The 22,389-nt window shown below is 60.0% G+C and overlaps 4 protein-coding genes across 6 annotated transcripts; 1 reads left to right on the top strand and 3 right to left on the bottom strand.

The window, feature by feature from the left end:
- Nucleotides 1-1,772: 1,772 nt before the first annotated feature.
- On the bottom strand, nucleotides 1,773-3,331 carry LOC117653195 (otoferlin-like). Its single transcript, XM_034398695.1, has 4 exons — nucleotides 3,113-3,331; nucleotides 2,780-2,996; nucleotides 2,282-2,645; nucleotides 1,773-2,213 (listed from the first exon to the last, which is right to left on the bottom strand). Exons 1-4 carry the CDS (start codon nucleotides 3,329-3,331, stop codon nucleotides 2,033-2,035), a joined length of 981 nt encoding a protein of 326 aa, XP_034254586.1. The 3' UTR covers nucleotides 1,773-2,032.
- A 9,003-nt stretch (nucleotides 3,332-12,334) lies between these two features.
- On the bottom strand, nucleotides 12,335-14,681 carry LOC117653704. The gene is made up of 4 exons (XM_034399549.1): nucleotides 14,525-14,681; nucleotides 14,294-14,454; nucleotides 13,103-13,416; nucleotides 12,335-13,024 (listed from the first exon to the last, which is right to left on the bottom strand). The coding sequence occupies exons 1-4, from the start codon at nucleotides 14,574-14,576 to the stop codon at nucleotides 12,376-12,378; spliced, it is 1,176 nt and encodes a 391-aa protein (XP_034255440.1). The 5' UTR covers nucleotides 14,577-14,681; the 3' UTR covers nucleotides 12,335-12,375.
- A 1,014-nt stretch (nucleotides 14,682-15,695) lies between these two features.
- LOC117653194 lies at nucleotides 15,696-17,438 on the top strand. The gene is made up of 7 exons (XM_034398694.1): nucleotides 15,696-15,788; nucleotides 15,837-16,001; nucleotides 16,075-16,204; nucleotides 16,476-16,672; nucleotides 16,750-16,923; nucleotides 17,002-17,173; nucleotides 17,270-17,438. The coding sequence occupies exons 1-7, from the start codon at nucleotides 15,699-15,701 to the stop codon at nucleotides 17,398-17,400; spliced, it is 1,059 nt and encodes a 352-aa protein (XP_034254585.1). The 5' UTR covers nucleotides 15,696-15,698; the 3' UTR covers nucleotides 17,401-17,438.
- Nucleotides 17,432-22,159, bottom strand: LOC117653861 (sideroflexin-3). 3 transcript variants are annotated; one of them, XM_034399829.1, is made up of 9 exons: nucleotides 22,051-22,159; nucleotides 21,558-21,717; nucleotides 21,296-21,466; nucleotides 21,116-21,214; nucleotides 20,962-21,037; nucleotides 20,792-20,877; nucleotides 20,393-20,520; nucleotides 18,615-18,799; nucleotides 17,432-18,517 (listed from the first exon to the last, which is right to left on the bottom strand). In XM_034399829.1, exons 2-9 carry the CDS (start codon nucleotides 21,707-21,709, stop codon nucleotides 18,458-18,460), a joined length of 957 nt encoding a protein of 318 aa, XP_034255720.1. In that variant the 5' UTR covers nucleotides 21,710-21,717; nucleotides 22,051-22,159; the 3' UTR covers nucleotides 17,432-18,457. The 3 variants fall into 3 exon arrangements, with proteins under 3 accessions (XP_034255720.1, XP_034255722.1, XP_034255721.1); XM_034399831.1 differs by lacking the exon at nucleotides 20,393-20,520 and adding an exon at nucleotides 19,907-20,034; XM_034399830.1 differs by having other exon boundaries at nucleotides 21,949-22,060.
- Nucleotides 22,160-22,389: the final 230 nt, after the last annotated feature.

Here is a 22,389-nt window from a genome sequence, read left to right as displayed (position 1 = left end):
GCGACGCGTCTGCAAAGCCATCCACTCGCTTCCGCATCACAGCCGCCGGGGTGGGGAGGGGCGAGAGGGGCGAGGGGAGGCTGTATGACGAGGTGCCGAGAGAGGCACCGCTCTGCCATGGCACTGCACCGCCAGGGAGAGCGCGTCGAGCCGCGTCAAGCGCCTGACGGCTGCCGGGTAGGCAGTGCCGCAGCACTCCGGTGTCCTCGCGACACAAATTGCCTACTTGCCGGGCGCTCCATCATTACCATTACGGGCTAGACCACCGGCTCGGTGCACGTGCACCCTGCCTGCCGCAGCGAGGGGCTCACCAGGCGGCGCTGGTTTAAGTGTGGCCGGGGTCTGGGCGGGGCGGCTGGACGGGGATCACAGGTGCGCTTCGGCTCATTAAGGCCGGCAAGGTCGTGGGTCGCAGCACCCAGCCCTCGGCCGAGCCTTGTGCAGTTTACAGCCGCCCCTCGGCGGGCAATAAAGCCCAGTCCCGGCCGACCCGACCGACACCCGTCGCGTCCCTGTGTCGCAGCGCCGCCCGGGCGGGGCCCAGCGGGGCCGCTTGTTGGGACCTGGAACCTTCGCCGAGGCAAATCACTGCCAATTTTGGGGTCGTCTTGGAGGCCGGCGAGGCCGGCGAGGCCCGTGGAGGGGCGGTCAGCAAACAATGGTGGGTGATGGATAAGGCGCCGGGTCGAGGCGGGGCGGGGCGCCGGGCGGGGCCGCGCCTCCACCTGTTTGCAGAGGCGCCGGCGCGGCACGTCTTGGAGGCCTGCCCGCCCTGCCCGCCGTGCTGGGCCCGCTCATCGGGGCCGGCAAACAGGCGGCGCTGATTGCCCGCATCCAAATACAGGTCCCCGCCGCCCCGCCACCTCCAACGCGAGCACCGCCACCCGCCAGCGACTCACCTGATAGGAGGCAGGCCTGCGAGGTCCTCGCCCTCAGCCCGGCGCGCTGCGCTGCGGCATGGCGGCGGCGCGCTGCGGTCCTGCTCCACCACAAGCTCCGTGGCACCCAGGTGGAGCCGCGTCACGCCTCTTCGCGAAGCTCGGCCGCTGGCGGTGTCGTTGGCGGTGTCGTTGGCGGCGGTGGCGGCGGAAAGTCGAGGGCCGGGGCGTGACCAGGAATCGTGTGTCGACTCGCGAAAGGGCTGTCACCGCAGGGAGGATCGGCCGTCGACTGAGCGCGCACCGCCCTGGCCCAGGGCGAGGGGCGGGGCACGGCGGGGCACGGCGGGGCGGAGAGCCAGCACCGCAGCACTCTGGCGGAAGGGGTGGGGCGCTGGGGGCACGGCGGGGTGTCAAAGAAGACGACACAAGGAGAGAGAACGCAATACCCCTTCCGTTAAGGCACGCCTGCTTTGGCTATGCCCCCACCCCACCCCACCCCGCCCCCGCCACGTTGCGCCATACCCTTTGAATAATAAGCCCTGACGCCCTTAAGGCGCTTCGCTTCGGATTCGGCACACGACGGAGTGGTGCACGGGCCGTGAAGGGCGTCGCCGTCAACGCCGTCGTCGCGGGGTGCGTCCGGGTGGTCTACAGTGCCACCGTCACCACGCCTCACTGCCACTCCACAATTCGCGCGGCCTCACCGTCTCTCTCGCACTGCTATGAAGCGGCCCATGAGTGCGAGAGAGACGGAGCGCTGAATTCCTGCCTTTGACCTGCTGCTCCGGTGACGCGCTGCGCAGCACCGGCTGATATGTACCGCCAGAGAGGAGGGCAAATAATACTAATGACGCTTATTTTGTTGCTTTATTGGAAAGCCTTTCACCACGCACACAAAAGTCAGGGGATAAAAACGGCAACACGCCGATAATGCAGTCAGATTCGCACAGCGAAGTACAAAGGATTCTATAACACAAGTTTTTCGAGGGTGCATGCAAACGGCGAGCTCAAGGTCGCGCTGCGTCTCTCGCTGCGCCGTTTTCATCAGCCCTTCACAAAGGGCCGCATTCCGTTATACGAATAATATAGACCGGCCGATGGCAGTCACGTCGAAACAATAAAACAGAATTGCAATAAGACACGGCGTCCTCTCACGCCCCGATGGCCTTCTTGACGATGTAGCCGGGCAGCGAGTACACGGCCACGAGCAGGAACACGACGAGCAGGAAGAGGAGCAGGCCCCACAGCAGCATGCGGCGGTGGCGGCGCCACACGAAGTGGTACAGGCCCATGACGGGGTGCCGCAGCATCGAGAAGGCCTCCACCGGCCGCCTGGAACACGCCCTTGTTGAGCAGGGACTCCGCGCTGCAGCTTCCAGTGGCCTCCACGCCCAACTCACTGCGGCTTGGGTAGGGCCTGGGGCCCGTCGTGGCCGACCCCCGCTGGGTCGCGCGCCGCCTCGGTGCCGGGCAGCAGGGTCAACTCCAACTTCAGCTTGCCCTGCGAGTCCGGCGAGAAGAAGAAGAAGAAGAAGAAGCGGTGGAAATAGCACGGCTTTGACTCGCGGTGCCCGTGTGGACTCACCCCGAGCCCCTTGGCGCGGGCCTTGGTGACGTCCGGCGCGAGCAGGGCCGGCCACCACCCAGTGGCGTGGCGCGCCAGGAACAGGTTCACGGTCGGCCGCGCCTCTTTGCCCGGCGCCCTGCAGTTGGCAGCGAACGACGCGCCGCGGGGTAACCGCGACAGGTCCAGGGACAGCGTGCCTGTCAGCAGCGCGCCAGGTCAGAGGTTCAAATACAACTTGGGAAATATGTAGTCGCCGAGATTCAAACTTTAAAACCTGTCCCAGATTAACGTTGTTTTGCATTTGCAATAAATAGCTGTTTCCATCACCCACCGAGCACGTCATCTTTGGTGAAGGTGTCGTAGTCCATGACGGCGAGGTGCAGCCTGGGCGGGTGGCGGCCCTGCGCCCCCTCCGCGACGACGCGGTTCTCGGGCCACACGTGCTCGAAGCGGAACACCATGCGCCAGGTCCACAGCGCCTCGCCGCTCAGGCACGCGTAGTGCACGTCCGTGGACTGGGCCTCCCGCTCCAGCCCCGACATCCAGCCCTGGACAGGGGGAAGGAGAAGCCATCTCAGTTTGGGAGCACTGCAGCCGGAAAGTCGGCGGAAACGTCAACGACGTTAGAGACGCTCGACAACATTTTGAAACAACATTGCCTTACCTTGACGTACACGTCAGAGGACTTGTCCTTGCTGAGCAGCAGGCGCTCCGTACCCACGACGCTGGCGGCCTCCAGCACCACGACGCGCAGCTCCCACGACGAGGGCCGCGGCGGGGCGAAGGGCACCGCGGGGGGCATGGGCAGCGTGCCGGCGGCCCGCGCCAACACGTCCACCCACAGCTCCAGCTGCCCCTGGCAGCGAGATCGAGAGACAGGCATGGCGGCTGGCTCGCCAAGTTCTCAGAAATAAGAGCCAGCCTACCTGCTCGATGCCTGGGCGCTGCGGGTGGTACAGCGACCTGGTCTCCACGTGCTGCGGGACGAGCGCGCAGCCATGGCGGGGCGCCCCGGCCCACGCGTGCAGCGCGGCGAGAGCCACTTGCTCCGTCGGCGACTCAGCTGCGGACCATGTGCAGGTGAGGTGGGGCCCCACAAGGCCCACGAGGCCGTGCTGCTGGTGGAGTACCTTCCGGCGGCAGGTCCGCCGCGGCCGTCCAGTCCCCCACGGTGACGGTGCTGTCCTGGTACCGCGGCGCGGGCAGGCCGTGGTGGGCCGCCACTTCCGCTAGCAGCTCGCTGGGCAGGCGGCTGTCCCGCCAACGGTTGTTCCCTTTCCTAGAGAACACGTGCACGCGTGACGCGAAGCGCGCAGCCAATGGCAGCGTGCTGGCTGGCCCCGAACGCGGCACTCACAGCGTGAACCGCTTCTGCAGGCCGCAGCCGCCCATGTGCCTCGAGAACACCCTGTTCTCCAGGTCGATGGTCGTCTCGCCGATGACGTCGTCGCGGCCCGCCGCGTCCCAGTCCATGAGGCGCACCGTGAGGGCGTGGTCGCGGGGGAACTCGGCCTCCAGCTCGAACACCCTGTGGAGGCGGCCACGCGGCGGTCACTCGGGGGCACCGCGCGGAGCCACGAAGCTATCCCAGGGTTCTAGGCCGACTCACCCAGGTGCGATTGACCCATACGCTATTCACCCCCAAGTATTTCACCCAGGTGTAATTGACCCACGTGCGATTGACCCAGAAAGCTGTTCACCCAGAGTATTTTTTGTTACTTTTTTTTAGCTATATAGCTCATAGACCCTCCCAGCTACCGGAATAGTTTTCCCTGGCCCTCCCAGCTGCCGGAATAGTTTTCCCTGGCCCTCCCAGCTGGCGGAATAGTTTTCCCTGGCCCTCCCAGCTGGCGGAATAGTTTTCCCTGGCCCTCCCAGCTGCCGGAATAGTTTTCCCTGGCCCTCCCAGCTGCCGGAATAGTTTTCCCTGGCCCTCCCAGCTGCCGGAATAGTTTTCCCTGGCCCTCCCAGCTGCCGGAATAGTTTTCCCTGGCCCTCCCAGCTGCCGGAATAGTTTTCCCTGGCCCTCCCAGCTGCCGGAATAGTTTTCCCTGGCCCTCCCAGCTGCCGGAATAGTTTTCCCTGGCCCTCCCAGCTGCCGGAATAGTTTTCCCTGGCCCTCCCAGCTGCCGGAATAGTTTTCCCTGGCCCTCCCAGCTGCCGGAATACTTTTCCCTGACCCTCCCAGCTGCCGGAATAGTTTTCCCTGGCCCTCCCAGCTGCCGGAATAGTTTTCCCTGGCCCTCCCAGCTGCCGGAATAGTTTTCCCTGGCCCTCCCAGCTGCCGGAATAGTTTTCCCTGGCCCTCCCTGCTGCCGGAATAGTTTTCCCTGGCCCTCCCAGCTGCCGGAATAGTTTTCCCTGGCCCTCCCTGCTGCCGGAATAGTTTTCCCTGGCCCTCCAAGCTGCCGGAATAGTTTTCCCTGACCCTCCCAGCTGCCGGAATACTTTTCCCTGACCCTCCCAGCTGCCGGAATAGTTTTCCCTGGCCCTCCCAGCTGCCGGAATAGTTTTCCCTGACCCTCCCAGCTGCCGGAATAGTTTTCCCTGGCCCTCCCAGCTGCCGGAATAGTTTTCCCTGGCCCTCCCAGCTGCCGGAATAGTTTTCCCTGGCTCTCCCAGCTGCCGGAATAGTTTTCCCTGGCCGATCACCGACAGCTCTGTGGCTTTTGACAATACCCCTCTCTTTAAGCAATACTCCTCGCTCCCACAGTGGGCTTGGGCGAATTATTTTGACGTGGGTGAGATCGAGAAAGGGTTAACGGACCTCGGGTGAATTTTAGAGGGTGAATTGGCCGTGGGTGTATTGACTTTGGGTCTGTTGGGTTTTGGGTGAATAACGTCTGGGTGAGTGGGCCGGACCCCTATCCCAGACCATGCACCTGCCGAAGATGGGGTTGAGGCTCCGCACGACGCGGTGCTCCGCGTCTCGGCGTCGCTGCCTGCCCAGCCTGACGACCAGGTAGGGGTCGCAGGAGCCGTTGGCGTCCCTGGGCGGCAGCGCCAGGGCGCGCACCACGTACACTCGCACCAGGACAGGCAGCGGCCGCGCGCGCGTCCCCGCCGAGAGCCCCGCGACTGGGGCCGCTGAGGACGCCGCCGCCTCGGACTGCGGCCCGCTGTCGGCCAAGCGTGAGAGCTCCATGGCCACCTAGTGCAGTGCACGTGATACAAGTGGCCTGGGGTGGATCGTGTTTCGGGTGGGTCAGTTACAAAGGTCAACTGCAACGAGCGAAAATAGGAGGTTGTGTCAACTGACGAGCAATCACCTTCAGCCGACCCATGACTTTCCCCCCGTCTTCCCAACGCGGCGGCGAAACGTCATCGTCATCGTCGTCGGCGCCCTCGAGGTCGCCGTCGAAGTCGTCCACTTTGCCGCGGCTCAGAGGCAGCACGCGGAGGAAGTCCTGAAAGGACTCGAACTCGGGCTGGGACTCCAGCTCGCCGGGGTATAGCTGGGAGTGGACAACTGCCCTTTACGATCAACCTTTGGACGCCAAACAAGTGATACCCGAATGTGGCGACGGCACACCTGCAGCTGGAAGTCTGCGTGCACTCGCTTGGCCAGCCCGTCCGTTGCGCCTTCCTGCAAAACACAAATCGACAACCAATTTGGCCTCAATGAAAACCATCGTCCTCTATGAGTCAAGGTCTCGATCGACGTACAGCGCGCGCTTGGATGGTGGCGTAGTAGCGAGTCCACCAGTCCGGGTCAGGCTCCTCGGGCTGCTGGGCGTCGTCCTGCACCGTCTCAGCCTTGCCGGCCTTGTCGGAGCGCCGCGAGAGCTTCGTCTTGACGGCCTCCACCGCCCCGCCGCCCACCGCGAGGACGCGCCGCGGCACCGCGCCGCCCAGGCGTGAGAGCAGTCTGTTGCCCCGGCGGCCTGGACGGCGACAGGGTCACGAAGAAGATGCTTTTTATCATTTCAAAGGACGCTGAGGTGTTTGAACCGGCTGCTGTCCAACCTTCGGCCACGTGGTGCGCGGGTTCCTCAGGCACGTCGACGACCACCGATTCGGAGGACGAGCTCCACGCCGGGGACGGTGCAGTCGGTGCCTGAGGCGGCGGCTGCGGCGGGGCGACTCGGCGCGCGGCCCCCGACGAGGCCCCCGACGAGGCCCCCATCGCGCTCAGGGGCAGCCACCGCCACGCGCACGACGCGGGACGCTGCAGGGTGGCGGCGCTGTGCAGCAGGTGCGTGCCGGCGTAGCGGCGGAACAGGCAGAGCGCGGCGCGGCGCAGCAGCACCAGGTGCACGGCCGGCATGAGGGCCGCGTCGACGGGCAGGTCCTGGACACACACCCGCAGCTCGACACAGCAGCCCAGGGGATGGAAGGAGGGGACACGGGCATAGTCGCCTGCGGAGTACCAGGTCGATGGAGGCGAAGGGCTCCTTGAAGTTGAGCGAGGTCGTGGGGTCCAGGCGGCAGGATTCCAGGCGCGCCCCTGCCACGTGCACCGCGACGTACTGGTAGCCGGGGGCACACGACGGCCGCAAGTCCCGCAGTCCCCAGAACAGCACCTCCAGCCTGGAGTGCAATTTCGTCTGTCTGCGGTCCAGTGGCCAGCGGCCAGTGCCCCGCCGGACCCGCCACAGCGCCACGGGCGGCGAAGAGCCTCCCGACCAGCGCGACCTCGAACTTGCTGAGCGTGCAAAACTTTGGACGAGCCACGTCCGCCGTTTGCCGTTTGCCTAGCGGTTTCGGCGGTCACTGTGATGGACCCTCCCCTCCCCCTCCTCTCCCCACGCCGCGGCCCGCGGCGCCAGATTGTGCCAATTCACAGGCAACCCGGCCCGGCTCCGGCCGAGTCAGACAAGTGCGGTTAGTTTGACTTCATACCGCAGCGGGTATTCAAAATTGCACGCGGTGGTAGGAGGGGTCGGTTCAGCCCTCGTATAAATAAAAAAGCGTAGGGCAATTGGCATCCATAGAACTGGTCCAATTCTGAGGCAAAGTTTGTCTCTGCCCGTAATCACACCTGTAGCGTGCCATGGGGGTCGTGGGGCGGCCGGCAGCCTCGTCGCCGTGCTCCACAGGTGTGGGGCAGTCGGGGCGCACCTGCGGGAAGAGAGGGTGTCTTAGCGGCAGCCGCGCCTCGGCCTGTCCGTTCTACCACTGTACCGCCGCATGCACCTGGACGAGCTCCACGGCGGCGAGCACATCCCCCGTCCTCCGCGCGCCCCGCATCATCGCCACCCAGTGCACGCCGTCGCCGTGCTCGGCGTTCTCGGCGCGCTGGGCTTGGCCGGGTCGTGGGTCTGGGCTGGGGCCGGGGACTGGGCCTGGATGGCCTGCATCCGGCGTGTCGTCGACGCCGTCCCGCCATCTTCCCCACTGCTCTCCCCACTTGCTCTCCCACTGGTGTCTGATGCGCTCCCCGCGCTCCCACGAGGCCCCCAGCTTGCGGCCCCACTGCTGCCCCCACTCGCGGCCCCGCCGCAGCCCCTCGGCCCACCGCGGGCCTCGCCAAGGGCCGCGCCCTGGCAACAACGGCGGCAGCGCGTCGCTCTCCGTCTCGCTTCCGCTACCTGCCTCCCCCGCCCCGTCGCTTCCGGTCGCTTCCGGGTCAGCGTCCTCGCCACTTCCGGTGGGCTCCGCCGGCTCCGGCAGCGAGTCGGCCGCCCTTTCCGGTGGCCCTTCCGGCGCGGCGAGCAGCACGCGGGGTCGCAGCACGGCCCTGCCCAGGAACTCGTTCGTCTGCGTCGGGCCGAAGAAGGGCCGTAATGGTTGGCCAAGGCGGCCCGGGGGGTCCTGTCCAGCCAGTCGACTGATTCCGAGGGCCGCCTTCGTCGCTCTGTCTCTCTCGCACCTGTAGGGGACGCCCCACGAGTGCGAGACAGACAGCGACGAAGGCGGCCCTCGGAATCAGTCGACAGTGGATGACGGAGCGCGCGACTCACGCAGGCGTCCCGGTCCCAGGCCTCCAGCACCACGGCGGGCGGGCGGCGCAGGATGTCCGCCGGGTCGCCGCACACCTTGACGACGGCCAGGCGCAGCGAGCGCGACCAGCACGGCACCAGGCTGCCCGCCACCACCTGGGTCTGCGCGCTGTGCGGCCCGCACACCACGCGCACGAAGGGGTCGTTGAGGCCGGACTGGTCGGCGCCGGGACGGAAGCGGCCGTGCCACACGTGCGCACGGCACTCGTAGACCTGCGACATCCCGTCTTTAATTTTATTTTTATAGTATTTAATTTAAAGTAAAGCTTCATGCTCACGTGTTCCTCGGTGTAGTTGACCGCCGTGGGCAAGTGCAGAGCGGCCGGCGTGCCGAGGTCGCCGTCGTGGCCGCGCGGCAGTCCATGCAGGGCGGTGTGGGCGTCCTTCCGCCGGCCCAGCCACAGCAGCACCTCCAGCATCCCGACGACGCCCCCGGCACCGCCCCCGCGGCCTTTCGCCACCACCGCCTGCAGCGGCAGCGTGCTGAGCTGCCCCGCGCGCCGCCCCCGCTGGTCGTCGTCCACTGCATGCAGCGCGTGTCGCGGGTGCAGGCGCGCCACACCGCAGCGCTGGAGCCGCCCGCCGCGCCGGCCCCGCGTCAGCCACAGGAACACGTCCCCCAGGCCGCTCTCCGCCTGAAGGCAAGGCAGGCAGCAGCCACCGACTGACTCGGTGCACTCGGCGAGCGCCGTGGCGGCAGGCAACACGCCACGCACCGCTGTGCTGAAGCATCCGCGCTGCCTACCTCGCAGGCGCCTTGCCTCGCCTTGCCTACCTCCGCCACGCGCCGCATTCGCCTCGCCAGGCCGTCCGCGCGATCGCAGTTCGCGGACAACTGCGCCTCCGTCCTGCACTGGCCCTCGGTGGAGGCCGACGCCTTGGCTGCCTCGGCCACGCTCGCGCCGACCGCGAGAAGCTGCCGCTGCAAGAGGAAGTCAGGTAAAGAGGCCTGCTCCCCGGACGGAAGGGGAAGGGTAGAGTTGTTCAAAACGGTGGCATATGTGCAAAAATAGCGGTTCGAACTGACTTTACGTCTCATTTCTACGTTCTCGGCTGCCAGCGGCAGCCACTTTGAACTGACCATCATCTTGAGGCCGTGTTGCGAGGACGGCAGGGCGGCCAGCGACTGCAGGCCGCCCCGCGTCGTCTCCAGTGCCGCAACTACCAGCTCGTGGGCGCCCTCCTCGCCGTCACGCTGCAAGCGGCGGACGCCGCGCACGGTCTGCGACAGGGCCTCGGCGAGGCGGTGCAGCGCGTTGGCCGCGCGCAGGTCGGCCAGCACGTCCGGGGCGAGCGTGCGCACGGCGAGGACGGGCTTGCGCGGCCCCAGCGTCGCGTGCGCGTACACGCCGTCGTGGCACGCGGGCCGCAGGCCCCAGCACGCGCTGCGGCGCAGCTGCCGCGCCGCCACGTCTGGGATCAAGACGGACCGGGCGTGAGTGGGGGCAGAACAGGAACAGGCGGACGCAACGGACACACGGCGACCGAGCCCACCCTTGTCGGGGTGCTGCCACAGCAGGCGGTCCCCACAGCTGCCCAGGCTGAGCTCCAGGCCGAAGTCCCTGCCGGCCAGCACGCCGCGGTCCAGCAGGAAGGCGTCCCACAGCACGGCCACGACCACCACGTCGGCCTGCCGCCACAGCCCGGCCTGCCGCCGCGGCGCCACAACAAGAACAAGGGGTTGGAGCGCCGCGACCCGCGTCCCACAAATAATGGAAAGCATTTTCATAATCCGATTGAAGCGACGTGATTGCTCGGCAAGAGTTTGCGCGGACGGCCTCCAACGCCTCAAGCACGCCGCGGCCCCGGGGCCCGGGCCGGGCACTAATGGAGCGAGGAACTCGGCGACGTTCCTACGAATCGCTCCCCTCCCCTCCCCCTCGAGCAGTGCCTGATTGAATTAGCAAGTTACTTCCGCGGTCCTGGGCGCCGCATCCCGCACCACCCTGCGCGGCCACTCGGGCTTCTGGTGGTCGGAGCAGCGCACGGCCAGCGAGACCAGCAGCCGGCCGCGCCACGGGAATGCAGCCCGCGCCGTCCCCGCCGTCCCCGCCGCCCGCCGCCTCGCCGCACCCTCCAGCCCCACCCACCACGGGCCGAACAGCACGCCGCCGGCTCCGGCCTGAGGAGCCTCTGGGCAACAGCGAAACGCACTACAGGGGCCGCACACGTGTAGGCGGCGCGTGCGGCGTTACATCGCGTCTGCCGGGGTGCTGTACCGGGGGGCATGTCCTGACAGATGGCGTCCAGGCGCAGGTGGCGCTCGCACAGCAGCCGGCCGCCGCGCCTCAGCTGCAGGGCCACCTTCTGGTGCAGTGGCGGGAACAGGTCCCCGAAGGACAGCTGCTCCTCCCAGACGGGCTGCCGGCAGTCGCAGCCGCGCGCGCTGGTCTCGCCCTGCGGGGAAGGTGGCCGTGGTCAGGCCCGCGGTGGGCTGCGGCCTCGCGATGACGTCGCCTCATGGCTCACGGTCTGGCCGGCGAAGGACACGCGCACGCGGAACTGCGGCCGGCACTTGCACGCCTCCGCCGCGGCCGCCCTCCGCCTTGCCCTCCGCGCCGGCGCCGACGACATCTTGCCCACGGCGCGCGTCTTCTCGCGGCGCACGCCACTGCGGGGGCTGCCCGCCGCGGCAGGGGCCTCGGTGAGGGCGGCGTCCGAGGCAGCGGGCGACGCTGCTGCGTCCGGGGCTGCGTCCGACGCCTCGCCTGCATGCCGCTCTGGGCCATCTGCAACGCACGTGTACGAGAGCAAACAACTTGGCGCTGCATCCGTTCGTATTTCAGAACGCGACGCCTTTCTTTCAGAGTGGAGTGCTGTTGTCACCCGACCTGTAGACGCCTGCAGCAGATCGTCGGCCTGCGTCTCGGCCTCGGGGTGCTTCAAGGGGAGGCCGTCGGCGCGGTACAGCCTCACCATGTACGTGGCTCTCGCCCGGGGGCCCGCGCCAGCCCAGGACGGCGACAGCAAGTTCCTAAACACGCGTGACCTTGTAGACGGATGCGTGTGTGCGTCTGAGTGTTGGGGAAGGGAGCAAGGGCGCGCGCTCACTCCAGCAGCAGGGCGCTGTTGACGTCGGCCGGCGGCAACCTGAGCGAGTCGCCGAGGCCCAGCAGGGCCACGTCCACGAGCAGGAAGCCGGCGGGGCCCTCGACGCCGCGCGCCCACAGGACGGCCCACTTGTGCAGCGCCTGGTGCTCTGCAACGGGTGGAGGTTAGGTTAGGTTAGGTTAGGTTAACAGTGGACCAGTGAAGGAAGGCTGTGGCGGAGAGGGGCGTACCAGGGAACGACCATACGGTGGCCAGCTCCATATCCATGGAGGCCAGCACCTTGCTGCGGGGGAGCAGGTTCCTGGCCTGTTGCACCTGTGCGGACGTCAATGCGAGTGATACTGCAGACCTCCTTTGTTGTGTGAAATGCCAAGTTCAGAACTTACCGAAATGACCATCGTCTTGTCCAACAAGTCTTCGAGAGGTTCGTGGAACTCGAAGGTGAATTCCTTGGAAACAAGAGTCACACGTGGGTGAGGTGGCTGAGTCACTTTAGCAAAGAGTGGGACGTCCTAGGTTCAGTGCCCCTCGCCTGACACATACTGTCATGTTTTGTTTTTGATTTTCTTGAATTTTTTAAAACTTGTTTCATGACGACATGGAATCATCCCCTGCAGTGTCCCTCCCCTAACCTGTCGCGGCAGCACCCACCTCGCCGTAGTAGGGGCTGGACGCGGCCTGGCGCGGCGCGCCCGTCTGCAGCAGCCGGCCGGCGCGCACCGCGAGCCGCGACTCCAGGCCCTTCCAGCGGGCGTGCCGGCCCTCCAGCACGCGCAGCCACAGCCGCCACCGCGCACCGGGACCGCCGGCACCGCCGTCAGCCACCATGCCGCCGCCTTGCAATAATGGCGGTGGCTCTCGAGGGCTCGAGGGTCGGAGTGAGAATAAGGGGGTGGGGTGGGGATGCTTTATTGACGTTATTGACACCAACGCCTTACTGAGGTCCCTGCAGCACGCCGGAGACGCTGAGCTTGGGCGCGTAGGACACGGCCTTCTGGAAGTCGGCCACGGTGCAGCAGTAGATGAGTCCCTTGCGGAAGTCGCGGATGGTGGACCAGCCGTTGGCCTCGCACACGTTCTTGCAGAGGAGGTTGTCCTCGGACGCGAGCAGGGGGTTGTTGGAGCCGACCAGGGCGATACCCTGCTTGGTCTCGGGGTCGTACAGCACCTTCCAGAAGTTGTCGGGGATGGGGAGGGTCTTGTCGTCGGCGTTGAGGTACAGGGGGGTGTCCTCGCCGGAGGCGTTGGGCAGGGTGAGGATGCCCTGGGTACCGGTGTACACGGTGAGGTCGCGGCCGAGCTCGATGGCCTTCTTGCGGACGTTCTTCTCGGTGGCCAGCCAGTTGCCGGCGTTGATGGACTGCCACTGGGGCGCCACGTTGGCGTAGAAGTAGGTGAGGAACTGGCCGGAGCCGAAGATGAAGTCCGCGTCGGGGGCGAGGTGGCCGCGGGCGATGAAGGTGTTGCCGATCAGCTCGTCGGCCTTGGCCTTGCCCAGAGAGTTCTCCAGCATCTTCTTGTGGGTCGCCTGCTTGTACATGTGGTCGGGGTTGTAGCCCTTGTAGAGGGCCTTGTCACCACGGCTGCAACAAGAACAAGCCCGGTCATTTCTTGCGTAAGAGAACGCGCGACGCGTGGACGGCGAACACCACAACACTCACGTGAAGGAGGGGCGCTTGGACTCGACCTCGGCGCCGGCGAGGGCGGCACCGTGCACGGTGTGCAGGGCCCACAGGGTGTTGCCGGCCTCGATCTGGTGGCACAGGTCGACCAGCTTGATCCACTGGCCGTCGACCTCGAAGCCGAGCTCCAGGAGGTTGCCGCCGTCCTGGCAGGACTGCTCGGTCACGCGCAGGGAGGAGCCGGCGGTCTTGGAGCAGCCCAGGTTGGGCGCGGCCACGGACTTGCCGTTCACCTTCAGCTTGTTGCCGGAGTCGCAGGTGGCGCTGACGACGGCGGACTTGGCGGCGGAGAGCTGCGGCGGGAGAGCGGGATGAGGCAAGGCAAAAAAGGCGGCCGGAGCGGGGACGCGAACCCGCGGACTCGGCATTAACGGGGTGTTGCCCTGACGGGGTCGGTGTCATCCACGTGCGGGCTGCGGGTGAGGCTGCGGGCGGGTCGTGCCCTGCCACGCCCCTCCGCGCCCCCACCCCCCGCCCCCGCGTGCCCCGCGTCCGCCACGCACAGCGCGCGGATGGCGCGAATCTTGGCAAGGAGGTGTGCGAAGCGCCCCGGGCTGAAGCCGAGGCGGCCGGGGCCCAGACGCGGGGGAAGTTCGGGGAGCATGTGACCCCGCCGCCTGGGGCAGAGTGGGTAGTCCGCCGAGAGTGGCGAAGTCTACTAGTCCAGGCGTGTGGCGTCCACGACCACAGCCACCGCGATTATCGCTCAAGAGTTGGCAACAATGACCGCGTTGCGTTTCCGCGCTGGGAAGCTTAACTCTCCGAGCGGCCCGAACTATCGCCGCCGCGGCCGCACCGCACGTGCGTGCCGCCGTGCCGCCGTGCTGCCGTGCCGGTGCGGTGGCACACCTGCGTGGACGGCGGGAAGGCCGCCGAACCAGCGAACTAATGGCCCGCGAACGTCGCTATCTCGCAAGTCGTCGAATCCGAGAGCGTGGACGAGCTCGCGCCATTCCCGGCACGACTTCGCTGTGCGTGTTAAAATCAAATGTTTTCAGAGACTCTTCTAACTTCGTCCTAGTGAAATTAATTTGCCGCCCTCGCACCCCCTTTTCCTCTCTCGCGGGCGGCGTTCAGTCCGCCCGAGGCGTTTTTGTTGGACCGCCACTTGCGGGGCTCCAAGCAACTACGGCAGTTAAGAGGGTAGGGAATCCAATCCAGTCCACTTACCTGGTTCTTGTTGCCGGGGCAGGCGAGGGTCACCTCCTGGCCGCTGCTGAGGCTGAGGACACCGCTCTTGCCCTGGGGCACGGGCAGCAGCATGTCACTGCCGTCCAGGAACAGGGGAGCCTTGTGCTTGGCGAGGTCGCTGTTCATGTCGATGGAGCAGTCTGGAGAAAACGTCATGTGAAGACGAGGTTCGCCGTCGACTCCAAGTCCGTCACAAAGTTGGACGCTTACCTGCGCTGACGGCGCTGATGGCCGCCAGGCCAAGGACGACGTAGGCCAGCATGGTGTCGGTGTTTCCTTACACTGGTGTGCCTTTCGGGGGCGGCGGCGTCTTTTTATCCCAGTGCGTCTTGGCCGTCAATTCGTCAATCGGCGAGCGCGAGCACCGGCGAATGCACCTGTGTCCACACATCGCGCAGGCCGGATGACAGGCCAAGCCGTGGAACGCCACGCGAGTGGCGGGGCGGGGCGGGGCGGGGAGGGCGGTGGGGTGGGGTGGGGCCCCCGCCATGACGAGTCATGTGTAACGACGTCACACGTCCGCCTGGAAAATTTCTCATTTCTTTTCAGGGGGCGGTGGGGCGGCACGGGGGCGGCGTCGGCGTGTTGGCGAAGGTGCGAATGCCTACACTGAGTCGGTGTGCTGTTGCTGGGAGGCAGGTTGCTGATAAGGAATACCAGGCCAGGCGGGGCGGGGCGGGGCGGGGCGGGGCGGGGCGGAGTGAAGCGGGGCGGCGTTCGAAACGGAGTCGAATCGGACGGAAGGGGCAGTCGTGCTCGGACGCAGCCTGCGCGCTTCAGTCTCGGGGTCGGGGTCTCGGCCGCGGAGACCACCGCAACCGCAGCGCCACCAAGAGGTTGGCCGTCGAGTGGTTTCTGGGGACGGGGAGGTCAGGCTGGGTCAGGCCGCGTGTCGGGGGTCAGTGGGGGTAACTCTTCGAACTGAACTGAAAACTGAATGGTCCGACACATGGCCAAATCGTCAAATTAAGGCGTGCCCCTGAAATGCCCCTGAAACGGCTTGAAGTCATGCCGATACATTTTCAGTGGAGAAAACGGAATCGAAAGCCTTTGAAACAACAGCAACACATGGAATCGGCCAAGTCGGCCGAGTGCATGCAAGTAGTTTTGGCTGGTTTTAATCGGGCGAATTCTTCTGGTGTTTTTCCTCTTTAAGAGTCCCAGCCTGTGTACATAGAATTGCTTGGGCGTCATCATCATGTTGTCATGCTTAAAGTAGACACCGTGGAGTGAGTGAGAGTGTGTGTGCTCAGGTGGAAGAGACAGGGCGGGCAACAATTGTCCGAGTGAGGGGAGCGCCCTGAACGCCTGCAGGGTAGGCAACTAGGCAACACAGGCACCTCGCTCTTCCCTCGCCGCTATCGTCGCGCGCGCTGCGTGAAACATGTCGCGCAAGAGCAGCAAGAGCAGCTCGGAGCGGGAGTTCGAGGTGTGCGCCGTGAGCGCCACCAGCACGCCCAACAAGGACTCCTCCGCGCCGGGGTGGGCATTCGTCCTGGGTACCAGGACCTGAGCGTACTAGCGGCGTTTTCAAACTGTGGAAACGTCTCTCCGCTCGTTTGCGTGCAGTCCCTCGAGTGCCGGCGGTGGTGGCGGCTCTCCCAGGCTCAGCCCCGTGTCCCCGGCGACGCCCAGCTCGGCCAGGAACGTCCAGTTCTACACGGCCAGGCAGGACCAGCGGGAGCGGGTAGGACTTCGGCTGCCTTAGAGGCGACGCTGCCGGTAGTCGAACCCACAGCCCATGCCCTCTGTGCCCGCAGCGGAGACCCTCGGCGGGTTCCACTGGCAGTGGCGGAGCGAGGCGCGGCGGCCGCGCCAACGCCAACGTATCCAGGAAGCTCTTCGGCGACCTCTCGGAGTATGATGACCTTGGGCTCGGCTCGGCGGAAGGTACCAACCCCACCGCGGTGCCGCGGTGCGCGCACCTCATCAAGGTCCCATTAGGGTGCCTCAGAGCCCCCAGTTGCCACTGCCCCGACGGCCTTACGGCCTCGCACGGCCCGCGTCGCGTGGGGGCGTCGCGTGGTTCGGTGGCGTGCCGTGGCCACGCACGCACGCACGCGGCACGCCCACAGGCACCATGTGCGTCATGGACGTCATGGACGTGATGGCGGCCTTAATCACGCGAAACAAGTGCATGCTAGCCGCCGCCATCCCCCAGGAGCGTGGACGCACGACTCCGTGGCTCGCCTGCTCCGGGAGGAGGCCGAGGACATTCGTCTGGCGTCCTTGCTGGGGCGGTCGACGGCCGGCGGTGGCCTCGACGCGAGCTTCGGCCCTCCCGGTCCCCGGTTCCCGCTGACGGAGCCCGTGCGGCACGCGCAGAAAGACATGCGCGCCATGCCCGTCGGGGAGAACGTGAGTGCGACATGAGCCGACCCGACGGCGACCCTCCCGCCGTCGCCACTCCACCCCGTCGATGCTCCCCTCCCCAGGTGCTGTACCACGGCGAGGGTGAAGAGCCCGGCAGCCTCACCCCCGCCGAGGTGGCCGCCATGATGCACCGCCTGGAGCACGGCGTCAGCATGGACGCGCCCCCCGAGCAGTTGTTCAAGTTCCTGTTCCCCAACGTGTCCAAGACCAAGGCACGGCTCTACGCTCAGGGAAGTGCCAACGCGTGAGCGGCAGACTGACCGGTCCCCTTCCCCCAGATGGCGCAGAAGCCGTCGCAAGAAGGGGCCGCGGAGGAGCAGGGCGCGGAGCAAGCAGCCAGTAAGGGCCTCAGCCGCAACGACAACACCCTGCACAAGGCGGAGCCCTGCCCCATCGTGTGCTTCGGCGGCGGCTACCCCGGCGACCTCCTCAAGGCCCAGACGCTGGTGCAGCTCAGGGGGGACGCCCCGCCGCCGTGGTTCCCAGGTGGCTCTCTAGCCGACACGGCCCAACTTCGACATTCGCTGGCCGCTTTTGTCCATGTGTCGCCAACTCAAAATGGATGCCGCTTCTCCTCCACAGGGTACTTCATGGCGTTGCCGCAGACGGGCGGCGCCGTGCGTGTCATGCAGTCCCCCGCACAGGTGCTGCAGGCCGCCTACAGGGCTGCGGAGCCTGCCAACGTACCGCCCGAAAGCCGCTTCGTTTACTGAGGGTACAGGCCACACAATCAAACACCTCACATGATATTTTTGTAAATTTTGTATTTCACATAGTCAGGGTTATACATAACATTATTATTGTCTGGCACATATTTTGGATGGTTATTTGTTGGACTCACTACACAGAAGGACCAATTCCCTGTGCGTTGAGAAATGACACATTTATAAAATACGTAATTACATTACACATCATTCATCAGTAGAGCTAAAATGAGAAATGTGTCAAAGACAAGACAAAAAACAACAATAAATGCATAACATCACATATATTGGACTAGCCTAGAATATTGCTTTCAATAATTGACAAAATAGTGGCAAAAAATTGATAGACATGTGATCCATTTTCAAAACCATATAACACAAAATTCACATCAAATAAAAACAAATAACAGTAAAAATGAACACAACTTTGCAACATCCATAAAATTTCAATGTTCATGAACAATGTCTTTTATGCTCATGTCACAACAAAATTACCTAAATCACAGGTTGATAAAATAATCAGATAGCCCATGACATTTTGCCCCCAAAGCTTTGAATAAATTATCCAATTGATGAAAGATTCATCAAACTAATTGATATGATGGCATGTCTTCTTAAAAAGCTGACTTTTAACATTGGCAGTAGTGATGAAAACTGACACTCATATAGATACTTATTGTCAAGAAACATTTCTTAAAATTCATAGAGTTTTAACATGTTGTCAATAATAACATGAAGCGTCTCTTCTCCTGGCAAACTCAAGCAAAAGGCTAAAGGCCAGGAAGAAATAACAATGTCTTGAAATGTCTTTACTTTAAAAAGTAGTTAAGAGTACATGAAGGAGTTATAAGATAAAATTTATCTGAAAGCCATTTAAGTACACTCCTAGTCAGGGATCCCTGCCGTTTTACACTTTCAGGGTTACCCTATATAGTATTCATAACACAACCATAACCCACCCAGAAAATATAATTACTTCGATATGAAAGGTGTGAGTCAATATGACACAAAACGTCTAGTATTGCCAGAAATGTCTCCAGGCGGAGTTGTCCAGCCAGGGTCTAATTTAGAGCCCTTTGTTGTAGTAGACGACCTTGGGTGGGTTCTTCATTTTATTTATCTCCTCCTATGTAAAATACAACAGAACACAATTCCATTTTTCAGTTTGGTTTCAATTTTAATTGGCAGTGGCACTCTAGGTCATAGGAATACGGTGTTCTCACCTGCAACTCAGGCTCCAGCTGGTCCACAGCAATCGCAGCTCTCTGAGAGAAGAGAGCGCAACACATTGGTGTTGCAAATGTCAGACAAAGCCCGCAGAACAGTGTCTGAATGGGAGCATTAGCCCAAGGGAAGCGACGAAGGAATCCACGTTTCTCCAAAGCATTCATCAAGACGGGAGTAAGCACTAAAATAAAGAAGTTTGTATCAAATCCTCAACAATAAAATTTCTTGTATGCAATTTGTTTTTCTTGATAGAAATTAACAAGCTAAATATTATGAAGGTAAAATTGGAGAAGGGACACAATGGTCGCCTTGAAGAATATACTTGCATGGATTTTATGCCCTGCTCTATCTTAACTACTAGAAGCTTCTAGATAGTCGAAACCAAATAATTGAGAACATGCTGCTCTTATAAATATGGTATGATTTCTGCCAACTATATATAGAGTCCTTGAGTCCTACTCTAGGACTCCATTATAGAGCAGAAGCTTTTGCCATGATAAAAAGCACATATGAATAAAGCTCACAATGATTTGTTGATTTTTTTTTAAGAAGAAAAAAAGAAATTATAAACTATGGAAATAAATGAACAAAGGTTTACCAACCCATTCATCTAATAAACTGAGACAGAACACTGAGTGATCAGGGACGCATGATCCTACCACGAAACGGCTCCAATCATCTCAAGCATGCTTCAAATCTAGAAAGCAAACCAAAGCCATTCCTGCAAATAATGCAAGAGTAATAATTATGTTGACAATAAACCTGTGAAACATTCATGATCAAGCACTTGAGAAAATAAATCTAGAAATGAGAACAGCATAGTACAGTATCATGTAAGATGGACTGATTTCACACCCCCTTACCGTGAAATCAGATGTTCAAGATCTAATTTCCAGAGCAAGGCGGCTATTGGGTGAATATCAGAAATAAGCACGCTCATTTTCTATTTAGCTAATTCTTTTGACTTTGCAGTAAAATGGCAGGCTAAAATCCTCATAACTTCTATTGAGAGGTGCTGGCTTAATGTTTAAAAAGCTTTCTAATTTCTCTAAAAGATAGAAAAAAAGTGAAAATAAGGTGCAGTGACTATTATAAGAATACTACTAGGTGCTCACAACTTTTAAATTTATAAAACAAAAAAAAAATCAAGTTTTTACGGATTTGGAAATTACGTGAATATAGAATCTAATCTAGCAGAAAATAAAACTTGCATATGAAGAAACATGTGACACTACAATTTAAATTTACTTGAACAGTGTACTGTGAGGCTTTTCAAATTAACACATACCCATGCTGGGCACGGCCATGCCAATTCGAGAAAAAGTTACTTGAGCAATTGCTTTCTGAGCTGCTATGGCTGATTGGCCAATCCTTCCGCCATCCTTGTCTGTCAACGATATTCCTTGTTTCAATTCCCTGCAAAACCCATGAATCCAGAAGTTGACTATGAAAGCCCACTGGCAAAGGATCGCTTTTCATGAGGACAGGCTGAAACTTGAAGTCAAGACACTGAAATTGTGATGTGCATATGCAGAATGTAAACGTCAAATATTTTTTCCAATTTTCTTACAGTTTTGCAAGTAACACTAAAACACATCAGATAACAGTGTCCTCATTTCAAGAGCGAACATAGAAACCACTCAGTAGCAAACCCATCACAATGATTGCAACCCCAAATCAAGGCAACCGCCAACCATTGGTCGCATTGACCATAGCACCAAATCACCGCCTCCCGTTCGAAGTTGGCTAAAAGTTTTCACATTGATTTTATTACCCATGCCAGGGGATGCCATGCCAATACGGCTCACGAGTACAGCAAGAATGCCCGACTTGGCAGCTTCAGAAGAGTTGCCGAACGTGTTTCCATTTTCATCAACCACTGGTACACCATCATTTAGCTCCCTAAGAGATCAGTTCAATACTTCCATTTGTAAAAATGAATAAAAAGGTTATTACAGACAAAAAGCAACCAAACAATAGCTTGTATTTACAATGCTGCAATAACCACTGACACCAAACCAAAATTAAAACATATCAAATTAAACCTGAAGTCGTTGTTGCTGGATACCTGGTATTTGTTCAGAGAAATCATTTTAACAGTATCTGTGCACCAATACTGAAAGAAAAATTAAAATCTAGATTGATTGCAGCAAAGTTCATAGTAAGCCCTCACCTGCGTCTCATTAGAGGAATATTTATGCAGTTTGCAGCAGCAACAGCAGCAAAGGGAACCAAACGGCCAACAAGAGGAGGAGCTTTCTGTAAATTAAAAATTCACGCATTGTGTTAAATTGCCGGCAAATTGCTGATAGCAGACAAACATAAAATCAAAGTTCCATATACCTTTGCCATACTGTTCAATCCAAGTGCAGTAAGCACAGCTCCGCTTGTTGCCAAAGCATACGACACTCCACTTTCCCTATTTTAAAAAAAATGTTTTACATCACAAAAAGAGATAAAGAAATAATAACAGACAGAATTGAAGCAAAAATCATACTCAAGTGTGATTGGAGTGCTTCCACTCCGATTTGTGTAGTTGACGATAGCATTGAAGGACTGATTCACCCACTGCCAAAAGAAAACAGCTGGAGTTGATCTGGAACAAAAAGAAGCAATGAGTACACGCTGAAAACAAGAAGAAATGATCACTTAGTAAAAGAAGAGCACAAAATCTTACTTGTAAAACGTCATCATACAGCCTGTGATTGTCATGTTCATTGGCACTTGAGCTGACATACGGCCGATCAGCAGCATTTTCTCCCCCGTATCAGGATGGAAAGCAGAATCATACAGGTTTTTGGCCCGCCACAGTTCATCTTCACTAACTCCAGGGATGTTTTCACCATTCCTATAAGAAGAATAGAAAAGAAATAGAAAGCATAATACACAACCAATGCTTACTAGCAGGTGCATGGCCATTTCATTATTTATCGACTCACTTGTACCGAAGGTAGATATCCTTCGCTCGATCTAGTTCGCTCTCACTGGCCAGGACATTCAGAGGATTGGTGACGGTGAAAAAATGTTTAGCCCGTCCCCAATATGTAGACTGATCATATCGAGGTAAATCTAAGTTAATTCTGTCACTCATTTTCCGTCCTAAGAAAGAACAAAATTGTTATGAGGTACAGAACAATTCAGGCACCGAGCTCCAGTTTCACAGTGAGATGTTGGACCGCGCGGTAAAGTTCATCGTTAGCAATCTGCTGATAACAGAAAAATAGAAGCAAACAACTTGCTTCAGAACATTTTTTTATTTTTTTTGTTAATGGATTGTCTCATGGATTCAGATACCATTGCTTGAGGGAATGACATTGCGCGGGTATGTACCGTTTTAAGTCAACAGACGCATTGACCAGTCATAAAATTTACTAAAGGGAGTGTTTTTAAACTCAAGGCACCATAATGAAATGATTTTCAAGGCTGACTTACAGCAAATACGAGATGAGGTTATAAAAGTTGAAGTCAACAAACAGACGACGTAACAGCTGCGTCTGCGACTGCGCTGCCGACAGAGACTCCCTCTATGATAAAAACTAGAAGCACGGGCCAGACATACCCCGTGCTTTCGCATACAATTTTCAAAGGGAGCTAGCTTCTAAGACTGGCAGTTGGCGTGTCTGAAAATATGTCGATGCGGTTCTTTTGGTTGCTTAAAAGCAGAATCCAGGCTTTAATAATCCATCCGAAGGACAGTGCCGTTCGCTCGAATTGAACAAGCGGTGGCGATACCCCACGCTTCCAGAGAAAGCTAGTTGTCGCAACCGCCGG

This window comes from Thrips palmi, unplaced genomic scaffold (assembly GCF_012932325.1).
Source record: "Thrips palmi isolate BJ-2018 unplaced genomic scaffold, TpBJ-2018v1 HiC_scaffold_8, whole genome shotgun sequence".
In the NCBI taxonomy this organism is placed as follows: Eukaryota; Metazoa; Arthropoda; class Insecta; order Thysanoptera; family Thripidae; genus Thrips; species Thrips palmi.
Note: the sequence above shows the minus strand (reverse complement) of the source record. Positions and strands in the feature narration are given on the sequence as shown.